General features: G+C 54.2%; 1 protein-coding gene across 1 annotated transcript in view; it reads right to left on the reverse strand.

Annotated features, from left to right (window-relative positions):
* Positions 1-14481, reverse strand: part of SCUBE1 (signal peptide, CUB domain and EGF like domain containing 1) — an 80547-nt gene that overhangs the window by 1445 nt on the left and 64621 nt on the right. Inside the window, 8 exon segments of the mRNA XM_008063462.2 lie at positions 2414-2493; positions 2907-3059; positions 4589-4786; positions 5419-5580; positions 6640-6807; positions 8619-8671; positions 8673-8781; positions 13106-13309. Coding sequence (XP_008061653.2) covers positions 2414-2493; positions 2907-3059; positions 4589-4786; positions 5419-5580; positions 6640-6807; positions 8619-8671; positions 8673-8781; positions 13106-13309 — 1127 coding nt within the window.

The following is a 14481-nucleotide window of genomic DNA, read 5'->3' on the forward strand; positions in this document are numbered from 1 at the left end:
TTTTTGTAGAGATGAGGTCTTGTCAAGTTGCCCAGGCGGGTCTCGAACCCGCGGGCTCAGGCAATCCACTCACCTTGGCCTCCCAAAGTGCTGGGATTACAGGCTGAGCCACCGAGCTCGACTGGAACTGGTTTTTAAACAGTCTATTGGTTTTAGCTCCTGGGAGCCCAATAATATTTTATTGAAAAGGGGTCTTGCCGCAAAACACAACACTTTGAAAACCAAAGAACACGGAGCAAAGCACACAGGCCTTGCAGCCAACAGCCCTGACTTAAAACCATCGCTCCCACACCTGCCCGCTCACTCTTTAACTTGGGGACATCACTCTGCTGTCCCAAGTTTCACTTTTCCCCTGTGCAGAGGAGTTATGATTTCTTTCAGGGATTCAAGGAAAAAGAAAGCCTGATGTGAGCAAGGAGCCTGGTCCACAGCGGCACTCGGCATAGGCCTGCTGTGAGGACCCAAGCAGCAAATGTGCTGTCCTTACCCAGTGACCTTGGAGGGGCAGATGCTGTCCACATAGGGTTGTCCCAGCACGCCCCAGCCAGCTGCCTCTTTGAGCCCCAGTGTCCTCATTTCTGAGGTGGGGCCATGCCACCCCGGAGGGGAACTAAGGAGCAGGCATGAGGCCTGCTCGGGTCTGGCTCCTGGCAGGGTCCCCAGAGCCTGGCCCAGGGAAGGTGCTCGGCGACCACCACTTTCTGGGGGCACAGAGGTTCACCATCTTGGTGACATGGCTTTGTTTACTACCTTTGGGTTGGACTTGTCCTGCCACACACTCAAATTCTCTCATGCGCAGCCACTCCCCACACGTCCCCACGCCCACACACATCCACCCACCACATACCCCTCCACTCACCACATAAACCCATTCCCCACACCCCCCCACACCCATCCACTTCCCACACACCCACCCACTACACACTCACTCCCCACTCACCACACACACATCCCCTGCCCACACACCCCTCACACTCACCCCCACCCTCCCCACACTCACCCCACACCTGCCCCCACTCACCACACCTACTACACACACGCCCACTCACCACATAACCCACTACACACACACCCACTCATTCACCACATACCTCCGCTCACCATACACACATATCCATGCCTTTGAGAAACACACTCCTCCCCTCCTCTGTGCATGACACAGTGCTGGCTGCTGGAGACAGAATGTAGAGGGGTGGCGGGAACCAAACCATGGTAGAACACACCTATTTGCAGTGCTGATGGGTGCCAAGGGGAGCATGCGGGACACTAAGAGTCTGTGCAGGGTGTGGCCGGTCCCCTGAGCTGAGGACGGAAGGCTGGGTAGACAATCACTGAGGAGAGGGATGGGAAAAATGTTCCAGAGAGGCACTGGCGAGTGGGTGCAGTGGGCATGAAGCACCAAAAGCTGTTGCAGAGGCAGCGCTGCCCTGCTGGTCAAGGGCTGTGTCCTAACGGCAGTGGCAGAAACACGGCCAGTTGGAAGAGATGTTCCCAGTTGCAGGGAGGAGCTGAGGACAGGGCCGGGGGGCCGAGAGGCAAGGAGGAGCGGGCCCAGCACTGGCTATAAGACAGACAGAGAGGCCAGGATGACTGACTGGTTGCTGCAGAAACAGATGTGGTCTGAGAAACATGCCAGGAGCCCGAGTGCAGCAGCAGGGGCAAACCGCATGACAGGCAAGCCTGCTGTGTGTGGAGAGCCAATGGGCACGGCCTGGAGAGGTTCAGGTAAATCTTCTCCCAGCCCACCAAGCCACCCTCTCCTCATGCAGTGACAGCTGGAGCAGGGTTGCAAGCCCCAGCTGTGCTCTTGTCCCTGCACCACTCTGGGCTCCTGGGCTGAGGGTGCTGCTGCCCAGGGACTGAGCTGGGGGCCGACCCCAAGCCAAAGCAGACCCCTGGGTCTGGGCTCACAGGGCGAGAAACAGGTCCTTGGACATCTGGCCAGTGTCCTTTGCTGTGTGAGGGTCACAGCCTCCCCTCTATGACAAAGTGGCTTTGCTTCTCAAGGCCCACTTCCCACTCACCACACAGGAAGCAGGAAGAGGAGAGAGCCCAGTCCCAATGGCATGGGGCTCCAAGTAACAACGGTGTTGGGTGGATCCCACTGATTCTAAGATGCCACCCTGTTGGACAACCCTCACAACACAGATGAGAACTGGTAAGCAGTCTGCCCAAGGCCACTTCACCAGGTCCTGGTCCCCACAACCCACCAGGAAGCTCAGCTCAGTCCTCCTGGTCCGGAGGGACAGATGCACAAGACCCAGTCCCTGCCCCAGGGCCCTGTGACCCAGGGCCTCCTTTCCCATTACCACCCCCTCCTGTATTCCTTTCTCCAGGGGGCCAAGGGTCAGGCTGGGGCAGGGATGGCCCTGGTTTACCATAGGACACCATCCCTTCCAATAAACTCACTTACTTTCAAAATGTCCTGGTGATTCTCCGAGGCGTACAACCGCCCATCACGCACGATGTCCTCGATCAGTTGCTGGTAGTCCTCTGGGAAGCCGTCAGCAGGGAGAGAGGAAGCCGGGGGCTTGAGACCCTGCCTGCTGCCCTCTCACTGCCAGCCTCTGCCCTCCCCTGCTCCAGCACAGGCTCCAGGCTCTGGCCAGATGAGCTCTGCCTCCTGTACTATCCACCTGGGGGTTTAGCTACCTAAGAATCCTCTATTTAGGCTTCCAATCCCTGCATGGACAGTACGTCACACCAAAGCCTGCAGACACCACCAACTGCTCGGTCCTTTGGGCCACCCGGGGCCACTCCCGGGCCTGCCTGCATCCTGTCCTTGGTATTCTGTTTCTGACTCTGTCCCTGGCCAGGCCAGAGCTCTATGAGGGTGGGGGCTTGTGATTCATCTGTGTCCCAGGGTCCTGGTGTGCATTATGCTGTGATGGGATGTCACATCTTACCATCATAGGTGACATAGGGCACTTGGAACCCTTTGCCGCTGTTGCCTTCATTGGACTTGAACTGGATCCAGAGCTTCCGGGAGCGAGAGGTGAAGGCAATGGGCCTCTCGTAGGTCTGGCAGGTCTCATAGGTGGTGATAGATGTGGGTGAGGCTGTGGGGTGGGGCATGCCATGGCTGAACAGCCTGCAGATCTGCAGTTTTTCACTGCCCTGTCCTCCTGCCTCAGACCACTTGCCTCCCACACTGTCGGCCACTCTATACCTGCAATGAACGCCAGGTCCCCAAACACGCCAGCTCTCTAGTCTTCATGCTGGTTCCCTCTGCCTCAGTGCCCTTCCCTACCCTCCACCCCAGTTCCTGCCCAACCTTCTGAGATCCACTTCCACGTCCCCTCCTTCAGGAAGCCTCCTTGACTGGTCCCTTTCCACCTACTACATTCCCGCTCTGCTCTTATCACAGTTCCCCTCTATTGGTTGGTCTTGGTTTTCCTCCAGCTAGCTGCTCCTCCATGACAAGTCCGTGCCCACACCCAGCACCAAGTCAGGACAGAAGTGGACGCTCAGGAGGGTGTGGGAGATAAGCCAGCATGGCCTCTGGGCTGGAGGCTCAGACTTGGGATGTCTCCTCTCCCTGTGAGTGAATGAACTAGGGGAGTCTGCTGACCCTGGAGTGACCTTCTCCTCACTGCTCCCTGGGAGCCTTCCTGAGGTGCCCCGGGTAGGAGGCACTGCCGCTCTTGAGCTCAGTCCTGTGGGTGGACAGTAGGAGGATGCTGGGGGCCAGTGGAGTGAGTGGTGGAGACGAGTGGGGGAGATGGTCCGGGGCTGAGCTCAGCCCGGGTGTGGGGCCCTGGGCAGGTCCCTTGCCCTTTGTGGCCTTGGTCGCCCCATTCACACACTGAGCAGGCCAGTTCAAGCGGAACAACACAACACAGAGCGAACAATAGGCTCCCTCCCTCCCCACCTCCGTGCCTCTGGCCAGTCTCTGTATCAGAGACACTCCAGGCCCAGGCGGGCGGGATCTGTCCTGTGTGGGTTCCTGGTCTTCCTCCCCAACACTCTGATGCGGAGTTTGCTCCCTATAGGTGTCCACAGCCCCTAGCTATCTGGGCACACACTTGTTCACATACTGCTGAGCGCGGGTCCTCTGCTCACGCCATTCCATCCTCCACTCACCTGAAGTCTCAAAATAAGCCCTTGGTAGGGGCTGACCCCCAGGAGTCTGGGGCTGGGGGCTGGGCAGTCCGACCCAGGCACTTTGTGTGTGTGCACGGGCTGGCCCTCACTGCCCACAACCACAGAGGGCTAGTAGAAGGCCTGTGGAGCTGAAGGTCTTGCCCCAGGTCTCACTCTGCATGTACCATAGGAAGCAGTGGGAAGGGGCCCTGATGCTGGTCAGACAACTGGGCTGAGAGGCTGGCTTGTGGCCCGAGTTGAGACCAGACCTGGCTAGGTCCTGGATCCCACACTGAGAGCATACCCTCTGGTTTCTGGATATTTCCATAGAGTTCTGCTATCTTTCTACAATCAGACTCAAGCGAATTTCAATCCTGTCTCACAGGTGAACTCCAAGTGGCCTGTCCTCTCCGAGCCCCAGGGCCACCCTCCCTGCACCAAGAGGAGAGTGTACAGGTGGCCGAGGCTGCCTCTTCCTCCTGACCCCACCCCACCTCACACGTACCGCTCTTCCTCATGACCAGAACATCGCCACACTCATCTTCGATGGGCAGGAAGATCTCGGGGACCACAATGAGGATCCGGCGCTTGGGCGGGGGCGCGATGTGCCACACGCACTCGGCATTGGCTGGGTAGTCACCAGGGTAGTTGGGGGACTCGATGTAGCCCGTGTAGTCGCCAAGCTCGCCACCGCAGTGCTGGTCTGTGGGTGCAGTGGCCCGGGGGGCCTGATAAGGCTCGGTTGGCCAGGTACCTGGGCCGGGGCCCCAGTAGCCTGGGAGGCTGAGGGCAGGGCTGGCAGGTGTCCCTGTCCCCTCCTTGGCCCAGTCTCCACCCAACCCTCCCACACCAGCCAGCCAGGCTCTGAGCCAACCTCCCTTGGGGACCCTGCCTGGGCTGCCCCTGAGTGGAAGGAGAGGTCCCCCATGCATGCCTGGGGGTTTTCTGAGGCCCAGTCTGAGTGGCTGCTTCTTACTGGGCTTGCCTGACACAGGACACCCTACTCCTCTGTGGCTGGGCTTTGTCAGGAGTGCTGAGAGGGCCTGGAGTCCCTCTCTTCTCTATCAGGTCCCATCAGTGCCCCTGCAGACCTAGAAACTGGAGCAGGGCCTGGCTCGGGGCAGAGGCTCTGGCTGTGTCTGCTGAGTGATGGAAACTGATGGGTGATGGGCACAACTGTGTGGCTCTGTAAAATGGGCCAAGCCAAAGTTGCCTCTTTGGTGCCACTGGACTCCAGGGATGTGATAGATCAGGAGATCAGGTTTTGCCCTGCCTCCACAACCTTCCCCGCCCCGCCCACACCCCAGCTTCCTGCTGTGGAAGAGCAGCACCTACTTTTGCAGTGTGTGACGTTGGTGGAGCCATCGAAGTCAGTGCTGGTGTTGCCTGGACAGGTGATACAGTGGTTCTGGCCAAACTCTGGCTGGTAGGTGCCGACAGGGCAGCGGATGCACCGGTGGGTGGTGGTGTTGTAGTGGTGGCCGGGGGAGCAGTGCACTGCAGGGGAGGAGCCCACAGGGGAGGTGCTGGGAAAGGGCAGAGCAGGGGAGCATTCTCCCCGGGGCCTCTCATGTCCTCTAGGTCTCGCACAGAGTTCCAGGCCCTTCCCCACCAGCCCCCGACCTCCCACAACTCTTGGTCCACCACAGCTCAGGGGAGGGGAGGAGGTCCAAGCAAAGACACACGGTCTCCCGGAGGCCAGAAAGAGCACTTGGTGGAAAGGGTCACGTGGCAGATTCAGACTGAACTGATGTTGGCTTCAGCAATGCCGGGACTGCCCTGGCCACCTTGATGGGAGCAATTTTCAGGGAGCAGTGGGGATGACAGTGTGATTAGAGGAGCTCAGGGAAGAAAGGGAGGAGAGGAAGCGGAGTCAGTGTGCCCAGACTCTCTTTCTACAAGGTTGCGGAAGAAGGAGAAAAACATGGCCGGAGCCCGAGGGTAGGGGCTTAGAAGGTGGGCATTTCTTGCTTTAGAAAGGGAGAATTCAGAGCAGTTAGTAAAATCTCAGGGGAGTATCTGGCGACACAGCAGTCTCCGTGGGACTGAGAACCACCTGGCCTCTGCTGACAGTACAGACGGATAGATGCTGAGAGGTATAGAGGGAATGCAGGGTCAGCAGCTGAGGAGGGTGAGGGGCAGGTGAGTGAGAAGGGGGAAGGGGCTGGATGAAGAACCGGGCAGGACTGGGGGCCCTGAAGGAGGGCTCCAGTTGAGGTGAATCTGCCCTGATTCACCCTGCACCACACTCCTGCATCTTCCTCATTCTCCCAACCTCCTTTGGAGACGCTGCTCAAGGCCTTCTGCTCCCAGAAGCCCTCCCCAGTGCCTTGAGGAGCTGGCAGCTCCCCCTTGGTGCTCAGTAAGCTCAAGACTGGAATTACTGTCCCTGTTTTAGTGTATGGCACAGTGCTGGCCACCCATGTCCATCTGATGGTGCCAGGTTCCTTCTCTGACCTGGGAGGTTGGCCATGCAGAGATGAGAGGGGTTCACGGAAAACATGTCTGAGCAGTCCAGCTTTGCCCCTTGGGGTGGGCAGATGGGGGCATCCTCACCTTTGGCCTCACAGTCCTGGAAGGAGGCAGTGCCCTCGTGCTTGGTAAGCAGCCCACCTCCGCAGGGGAAGCAGCCGGTGCGCCCGGGCTCGGGCTGGTATGTGCCCACGGGGCAGGCCTGGCAGGGCTTGAAGCCGTCGACTGAGAAGAAGCCTGGAGAGCACTGGCCTGGAAGTCAGAGGTCAAGGCTCAGGCTGATGGGAGGGGTGCTGCAGTCACTGAGGCTGTGGGTGGGCCTCAGACCCTTGCCTGACCCTGGAAAAGGCATCGGGGCAACAAAGGCCTGGGGTGGGGAGAACACAGCAGCCTGGGGAGCCTGGCACTTGGTCTGGATGCTGCCAGTGGTTCACTGTGCAGACTTGGCCAAGCCTTTTATTTCTCCCACCAGGAAGAGGGGCTGGGGGTTAAAGAGCAAGTGGCATCGGGTATAGTAGATCACATTTGTATTCCCAGCTACTTGGGGGGCTGAGGTGGGAGGATCACTTGAGCCCAGGAGTTCGAGGATGTAGTGAGCTAGGATCATGTGCCACTGTACTACAGCCTGGGTGACAGAGTGAGACCCTGTCTCCAGGAAAAAAGAAGAAAGAGCAGGTGGCCCAGTTACTGAGCTGGGAGGGAAGTGGGGACTCCACATGTGGAGCAGGGAAGACATTCATTACAGAGGGGTTCTCCCCAGGGGCAGGCTGCACAGTGTCATTGCAGGAGGAACTGCCCCACTCAGCTCTGGGATGCTGCTGCCTTGTCTATCGGCAGTGCTGGGCCAGAGCAGAGAGGGAGGGTCTGGGGAGGGCACCACTGGGACAAAGGGAAGGGACTACAGGAAAGCCAATTTCAGCTCAACATAAAGAATGTTCTAGACTGGGTGCGGTGACTCACACTTGTAATCCAAGCATTTTGGAAGGCCAAGACAGGAGGACTGCTTGAGGCCAGGAGTTTGAGACCAGCTTGGGCAACATAGCAAGACCTCATTTCTATTTATATATATATATATATATAGCATATAGAAAAAATGTTCTGTCTTTCCAGCAGGAAGTCAGGATGCAGAGGATATTCTGGCATTGAGTGGGGGTGGAGAGGTTAGTGTTCTCTCAGCCCAGATCCTGGCATTCTCTCAGCTTATAACCAAAGGATGATTCTCCCATCAGGGACTACTCTCTGCTCTAACAGTGGTCACTTGTCAGGGGTGGAGACCACTCTACTGGAGAGGGCATGGGTCAGAGAACAGCCGGAAGCCTGCAGAGACTCAGAGCTGGGTTCTGAGCTCTTTGTACTCCAGAGAAGGCTAGAGGTCTCTCCTACCCTAGGACTCCACTCTTCCTCCCTCACACGTCTCAGGGTGTTGAGCCTTTCCCCATGCATTCTCTTGGGTGAGCCCCAAGATGGCCTGGGAAGGGAGGATGGCGGGGAGACTCCAAGCCCATTTCACAGATGGGGTTAAGTGGATGGGGTAGTAAATGGAGAAGCTCTTTGCAAACTGGATTGTGCTCAGTAAATTGAAAAGGGTTTTCTAAGCCGTCTAAAGTTCTTTGTGTAAAGTTCTTGCTCAAGTGTATGGCACACTCTGCAAAGCATTTTGAACATGATGGTGTATGCCATAAAACATAAGATGTTTAGTCACTCACAGAGCACTTATAACTACAAGTTGATCTGTAAACGATAACGTGTTTGCACGCTGCAAAGTCCTTTTCACACTGCACGATGCAACATGAAATCACGCCAAGTGCAGTAAAGTGCTCAGAACTGTAGCATACTCTGAGGCATGTTGATACTCTGGGCTCCATCATGCACTGAGCAGTGGCTGCATGGAAGTTGTAAAAGGCTTTGGAAATGGCAAAGAGCTTTAGAAAACACCGTGTACTGCGGCCATATCAGGCACCTAGGCTGGGTCTTTGCTTTGCCAACCTCAGTAAAGACAGGAAGAGCCCCAGCCCCGCTACTCCCTCCACTCCCACTCCCTCCAGGGTGGGCCTCACACTCGCCTCCACATTCGGATACATTTCGGGCACCAGCCAGACCAAGCCCGTCGCTGCTGGGGGCACGGTGTGCAACTGAGTTGGCCTTCCACATCCTGGTAGGTCCCTGGTGTACACGGCACACACTGGCTGAGCTCGCCGCTGAAGTGGGTGCCAGGCCTGCAGGCCACTGCGGAGGCAAAGTGGAGAGACTGCTAGGGGCAGGGGTGGGCAGAGGTGGTAGGACATCTCCTGTGTGCTTAGACCCAGGCTCTGCCCTACCAGACATGGCACAGCCCTTGGTCCCTTGGGCTCAAAGGACACAGAGGGGTCCCAGACTCATTCCAGAAGAGCTTGGGGAAGAACCCAGATGGCAGCCGTCTGTGGGGACCTTAGAGGCCCAATCCCTCTGGCTGTTCCTTCTGAGTTCTCTGTAGACCCCTCTGTTTTCGCCCTCCTATAAATGCCTGTGGTCCCCCAACCCCCTTATTCTCTCTGCTCTACAGCCTGGGCTTGTTGACATGGAGGCTTTTACCAAACTGCCTCCAGGATGTTTCCACCTGGACATCCCACAGTCATTTGATCTAAAACCAGCTCCCCTCTGCTCCCCTGTCCTTTCTGTGTGGCGGGGGGAGTAGTGCAGAGGGGCTGAGGGCTGCAAAGAGGCTTGGGCAAGAGGGCTTGGTGGCTGAGAGTGGGAGGCCATGAGGGAGCGGATAAAGAAGAGATGCTGGGCCAAGACAGTGCAGTGCAGTTGGCTTCACTAAGGAAATCGGTAAATTGATGAGTAAGGAAATGAGTAAATAAGCAAACTGAGGAGAAGGGAAGACAAGTTTCTAACTGCTGGAGAAGATATTTACAAACCCAGAAAGGGGGAGTTGAAGGTACTGATATCAACTCATGGGTTTAGAAAGCACCCACTACCACAGATGGATGTGTATGTATGTATATACATATCTATCTCTAGTTCTGTCCAATGAGAGGGTCTAGAAGCAGTGATACTCCAGTAGCAAAGACTAGCCTGGATTTTGGTTTTACATACCATTCTCCTCTCAAAGGAACTATGGGTCCTTGGAGATTGGTTGATTCCAGGGCTCAGGGAGGGAAAGTATAAGTTGAGTCTGAAATTCCTGTGTTGCCAAAAGTAAGGGGATCTCAAAGTGTGTGAGGGACAGGTGAGAAGGACACAGGAGCCAGCCTGATGGGGTGTCCACTGGCTATACTGGGGACAGTCTGACCATTGAGCTAAATCATATTAGGAATGATTTTCACCCTAGTGAGTGAAAGTGGAATCTCTGAGTCCACATGGATGTAGATGGACACACATGGGTAAATGGACACACAGTGACACAGACACAGACATACACGGGCAGGAAGGGAGAATGCTAACTAGTAAACGTGGAAGGAATGATGGAACAGTCCTTGTTTAGCTGCCCTCACAGAGGTGGTTGATTTGGTGGGAGATGTCAATGAATGCTATGGCTGGTGGGCAGAAGTTTGATGAGGAGCAGGATACAGTAAGTCCCCTACATATGAACGAGTTCCATTCTAAAATCACGATTGTAAGTCCAATTTGTTCTTAAGTCCAACACAGTTAGCCTAGGTCCTCAACTAACACAATCGGTTCTACAATACCAGCTACATCACTGCTTTAATACTTATTTCTGGACATCCTGGGCTTGAAATACAGATACTGCACTCTATACGGTACTGTACAGTAAAGCAGTGACCTCCAACCTTTTTAGCATCAGGGATCAGTTTCATGGAAGACAATTTTTCCACAGACTGGGTAGGGGGTGGAGGTGTGGTTTCAGGATGATTCAAGTGCATAACATATATTGTGCACTTTATTTCTTTTATTATCACATTGTAATATATAATTTAATAATTATACAACTCATCATAAAAAAAGAGGTATGGATGGAAGTGGCAAATAAAATAATAGGTTGGCCACGTGCAGACTAAAATAAGTGTTGGATTCTGGCATAAAGCCTGCCACCAGATGCAGCTGTACAACTGAAATACATCAACTCACTTGCCACTCATTGATAGGGTTTTGATATGAGTCTGCAAGCAATTGATTTATTACGGTCTCTGTGCAGCCAAACCTCACTGCTAATGTTAATCTCTATTTGCAGCTGTTCCCCAATGCTAGCATCACCACCTCAGCTTCACCTCAGATTATTAGGCATTAGAGACTCTTAAGGAGCATGCAACCTAGATCCTTTGTGTGTGTAGTTCACAATAGGGTTTCCGCTCCTATGAGAATAAGCTCCACTAATCTGACAGGAGGTGGAACTCAGACGGTAATGCAAGCAATGGGGAGTGGTTGTAAATATAGATGGAACTTTGATTGCTTGCCTGCTGCTCATCTCTTGCTGTGTGATCTGGTTCCTAACCAGTTCTGGTCCATAACCCAAGGGTTGGGAACCCCCACGGTAAAGTACACAAAAGTACAACCACTTGTGCAGAATGCACCAGATATGTGAACTAACTTATGTGACTGGATATGTGAACACACATTCGCATCTTTGAAAGTTTGCAACTTGAAGATTATTATGTAGGGGACATACTGTACTGGTACAAACTCGGAATATAACCCCAGAAAATACTGATCACTCCTAGAGGAGAATGGTGAATGAAGGGGAGGAGCCAGTGGGGACTGGGTCACTATCCTGTGCCTGCTGATGAGGGTGCTGGCTTCTTGGCTATGGTTCCCGCTGGGACCCTGGGGCCCTGAGTTGGGTCATGAGGAGACACCAGAGGGAGCCTTGAGGGTCAGCCTAGAGGATGTAAGGTCATGCCAAGGACTGGCGAGGCAGAGAAAAGTGAGGAACCACTCCTGACTGAAGGAATCTGAAGAGTCACAATGAAATGTAGCAGGTCTTTTTGGATAGGAGCAAGGACCAGGAAGACAAAAGGGACACTGTTGGAAGGATTGCTGAAATTGAATGGGGTGTGTGGGTTGGGTTTTTTTTTTTTTTGAGTTGGAGTCTCACTCTGTTGCCCAGGCTGGAGGGCAGTGGCATGCTCCCAGCCACCACAGCCTCGACCTGCTGGGCTCTGGCGATCCTTCCGCCTCAGCCTTCCAAGTAGCTGGAACTACAGGCGTGCGCTACCATGCCCGGCTAATTTTTTGATTTATTGTAGAGATGAGATCTTGCCAAGTTGCCCAGGTGGGTCATGAATCTGTGGGCTCAGGCAATCCACTCACCTCGGCCTCCCAAAGGTGGGTTAGATTTTAAAGACCACACAGACACACACGTGCACACATACACTTAGGCATGCATGCACACGCACACACATGCATACACACACAAGAGAGCATGATGGAGCAAATGCTACAAACATGTTCACAGTTGGGAATCTGAATGAAGAAAATAGAAAAGTTTTTTTGTTTTTTGTCTGATAACATTTCTGAAAGTTTGAAATAATTTCAAAACAAGTTATTAAAAATAACAGAATGACATCACCAAACCCCACTTCATTCCCCCATGTCATGCAGCTCTATCTCCCCCCACCCCTCATCTGAGCCTGAGTCCCAGCTCCCCTACCAACCCCTTCCCCGCTAAACATCACCTCTTCTCCAGCAGCTTCCCAGTTTACAACCTGGCTGGCCTATTCTTTGAGCTAGATCCAGATTTGTGGCTCCAACTGTCCATTCAACATCTTCTCATGGAGAACTCATGAGCGTCCCAGAAGAAACATGTCCAGTCTGGACGCTCTGTCTTCCCCAACCTGCTCTTCAACTTTCCCCAGGTCAGGAAGTGATGCCACCTCTGTCCAAGTGGCCCAACTCTTGGAGTCATCCTTGAAGCTCCTGTCTTCCTAACTTCCCTCTCCAGTGTACTCTGAATGTGTCATATTCTTTCTACCTGTCCTGCCACCACCCTGGTTCTAGGCCCCCCAACCTTGCTTGGCATCTCCCTTCACATTCCATTCCCCTCCACTCAGCCTTCCCTCAACAGAGAGATGAAGCTACTCCCTTGCTTTGAGCATTCCGGTGGGTCTCCATCAAACTCAGAGCAGCATCCTGCAAGGCCCCCCCTGTTACCTTTGGTCTCATCTTACTTGTGGGTATCTTTAGGTGCTCTCTTTCTCATGAGAATGTCAACTCCACTAGAACTGGAACTGTGTCTGGTGCAATACTACCTGGGCTGCTGGTGCTGTCTCTAAATCCATTTCCTCTCAACAAGCCATTCCCTAGGGGTGTGGTCAAGCCTCCAGTCATGTTCACCTGAACCTGTCGGCTATTCTTTTCTAGGCTCTTCCCTATAGCCCACGAAGGCCTGCTGTGGGCCGGCCTCACCTGCTTCCCTGCAGTATCATGCTGCTCTCCTGGTGGCCCTACATATCACAGCATCTTTGCTCTACCCCAGCAGGCCTCCGTGTCTCTGTTCCCTTCCTATGTGCCTGTCTCCTCTGTGTGTCCACTGCTGTTTACCTTGGCTGCAAGGAAGGACAGAGGAAAGTTTGCCAAGTCAACTTCTGAGTGGTCATGAGCAAGGACTCACCACATTTGCTGTCTTGTAGCACCTGGCCTGTGCTACACGTCCCCTGCCCCTCCAGGGCCTTAGCTGGCCGCTGGGCTACCTCGTACTCAGTGCCTGAGACCTGGACATAGAACTGCTGCCGGCTGATGGATTTCCTCAGGATTTTGATCGCAGCCTGCAAGCTCTGCTCTGCACGCTTCCGTAGGCAGTCTGCTTCACAGGTGTCTGCAGGGGCAGGAAATAGAACAAGAATGACTCCCAACCCTGCTAGCAGCTGCCTTCTTGGCTGGGAGACTTCTCTGTGCCAGTCCCTGCACTGGGCTGGGCCTCTACTTGCACCACTTCAGCATATTCTCACAGCACCACTGTAGTGGCACCTTACCCCAGGGGTGCTGTGAGAATGTGCTGAGGTGGTGCAAGTAGAGGCCCAGCCAGAGGAGGAGACTGAAGCCCTGAGGCATGGCCTGCCCAAGGCCACATGGTAGATCTGGGTGCAAACCAGACCTCTTTTGCTGCAATGTATCATCCCCCAGGACACAACTCATGGGGTGGGAGCTCCTTTCTGTCACTCAAAGACCCTTGAGGGCTGCCATTGTTCCCAGGAGAGTGTCCAGCTCTCTCGCTTTGAATCCAAGACCCTTCGAGGTCCAGCCCCCAACTACCTTGCCAGCCTCAACCTTCTATATTCCAACACTGACTGTGAACTCCACTGTTAGCCACCCTGCCCTACTCACTGCTTCTGGGACACACCCTACTCTCTCTGACCTCTGCCTTTGCCTGTTCTATTCCCTTGCCTGAATGTCATTCTTTGCTACCTCTTCTACCCAAGGAACATTTATCTCAAGCTCTCACTCAAATGGAGCATTTTCTGGAAAGCCTTCTTGATACAGTTTGGATATCTGTCCCCTCTAAATCTTGTGTTGAAATTTGATCCCCAGTGTTGGAAGTGGGGCCTAGTGGGAGGTGTTTGAGTCACGGACAGATTGCTCAGAATAGCTTCTTCCTTGAGGTGAGTAAATTCTTGCTCCATTTGTTCCCTGGAGAACTAATTGTTACAAAGAGCCTGGCTCCTCTTTTCTCTCTTGCTCTTTCTCCTGCCATGTGACACCTGCTCCCCTTCCCCTTCTGCCATGAGTGGGAACTCCTAAGGCCTTACCAGAAGCAGAGGCTGGTGCCATGCTTCTTGGACAGCCTACAGAACTATGAGCCAAATAAACCTCTTTTCTTTTCTTTTTTTTCCCTCTCCCACCCCTACCCACCTCCTCTCCAAGCCAAGCTTCTTTTCTTTATAAATTACCCAGCTTCCAGTGTTCCTTTATGGAAACACAAACAGACTAAGACACTTCCAAAGCCCCTCCCTTGGGGAGAGACCTCAGCTCTGTGCTGTTTGTTCTCAT

Source organism: Carlito syrichta, unplaced genomic scaffold (assembly GCF_000164805.1).
Source record: "Carlito syrichta isolate Samal-C Ts95f unplaced genomic scaffold, Tarsius_syrichta-2.0.1 Scaffold306853, whole genome shotgun sequence".
NCBI lineage: Eukaryota > Metazoa > Chordata > Mammalia > Primates > Tarsiidae > Carlito > Carlito syrichta.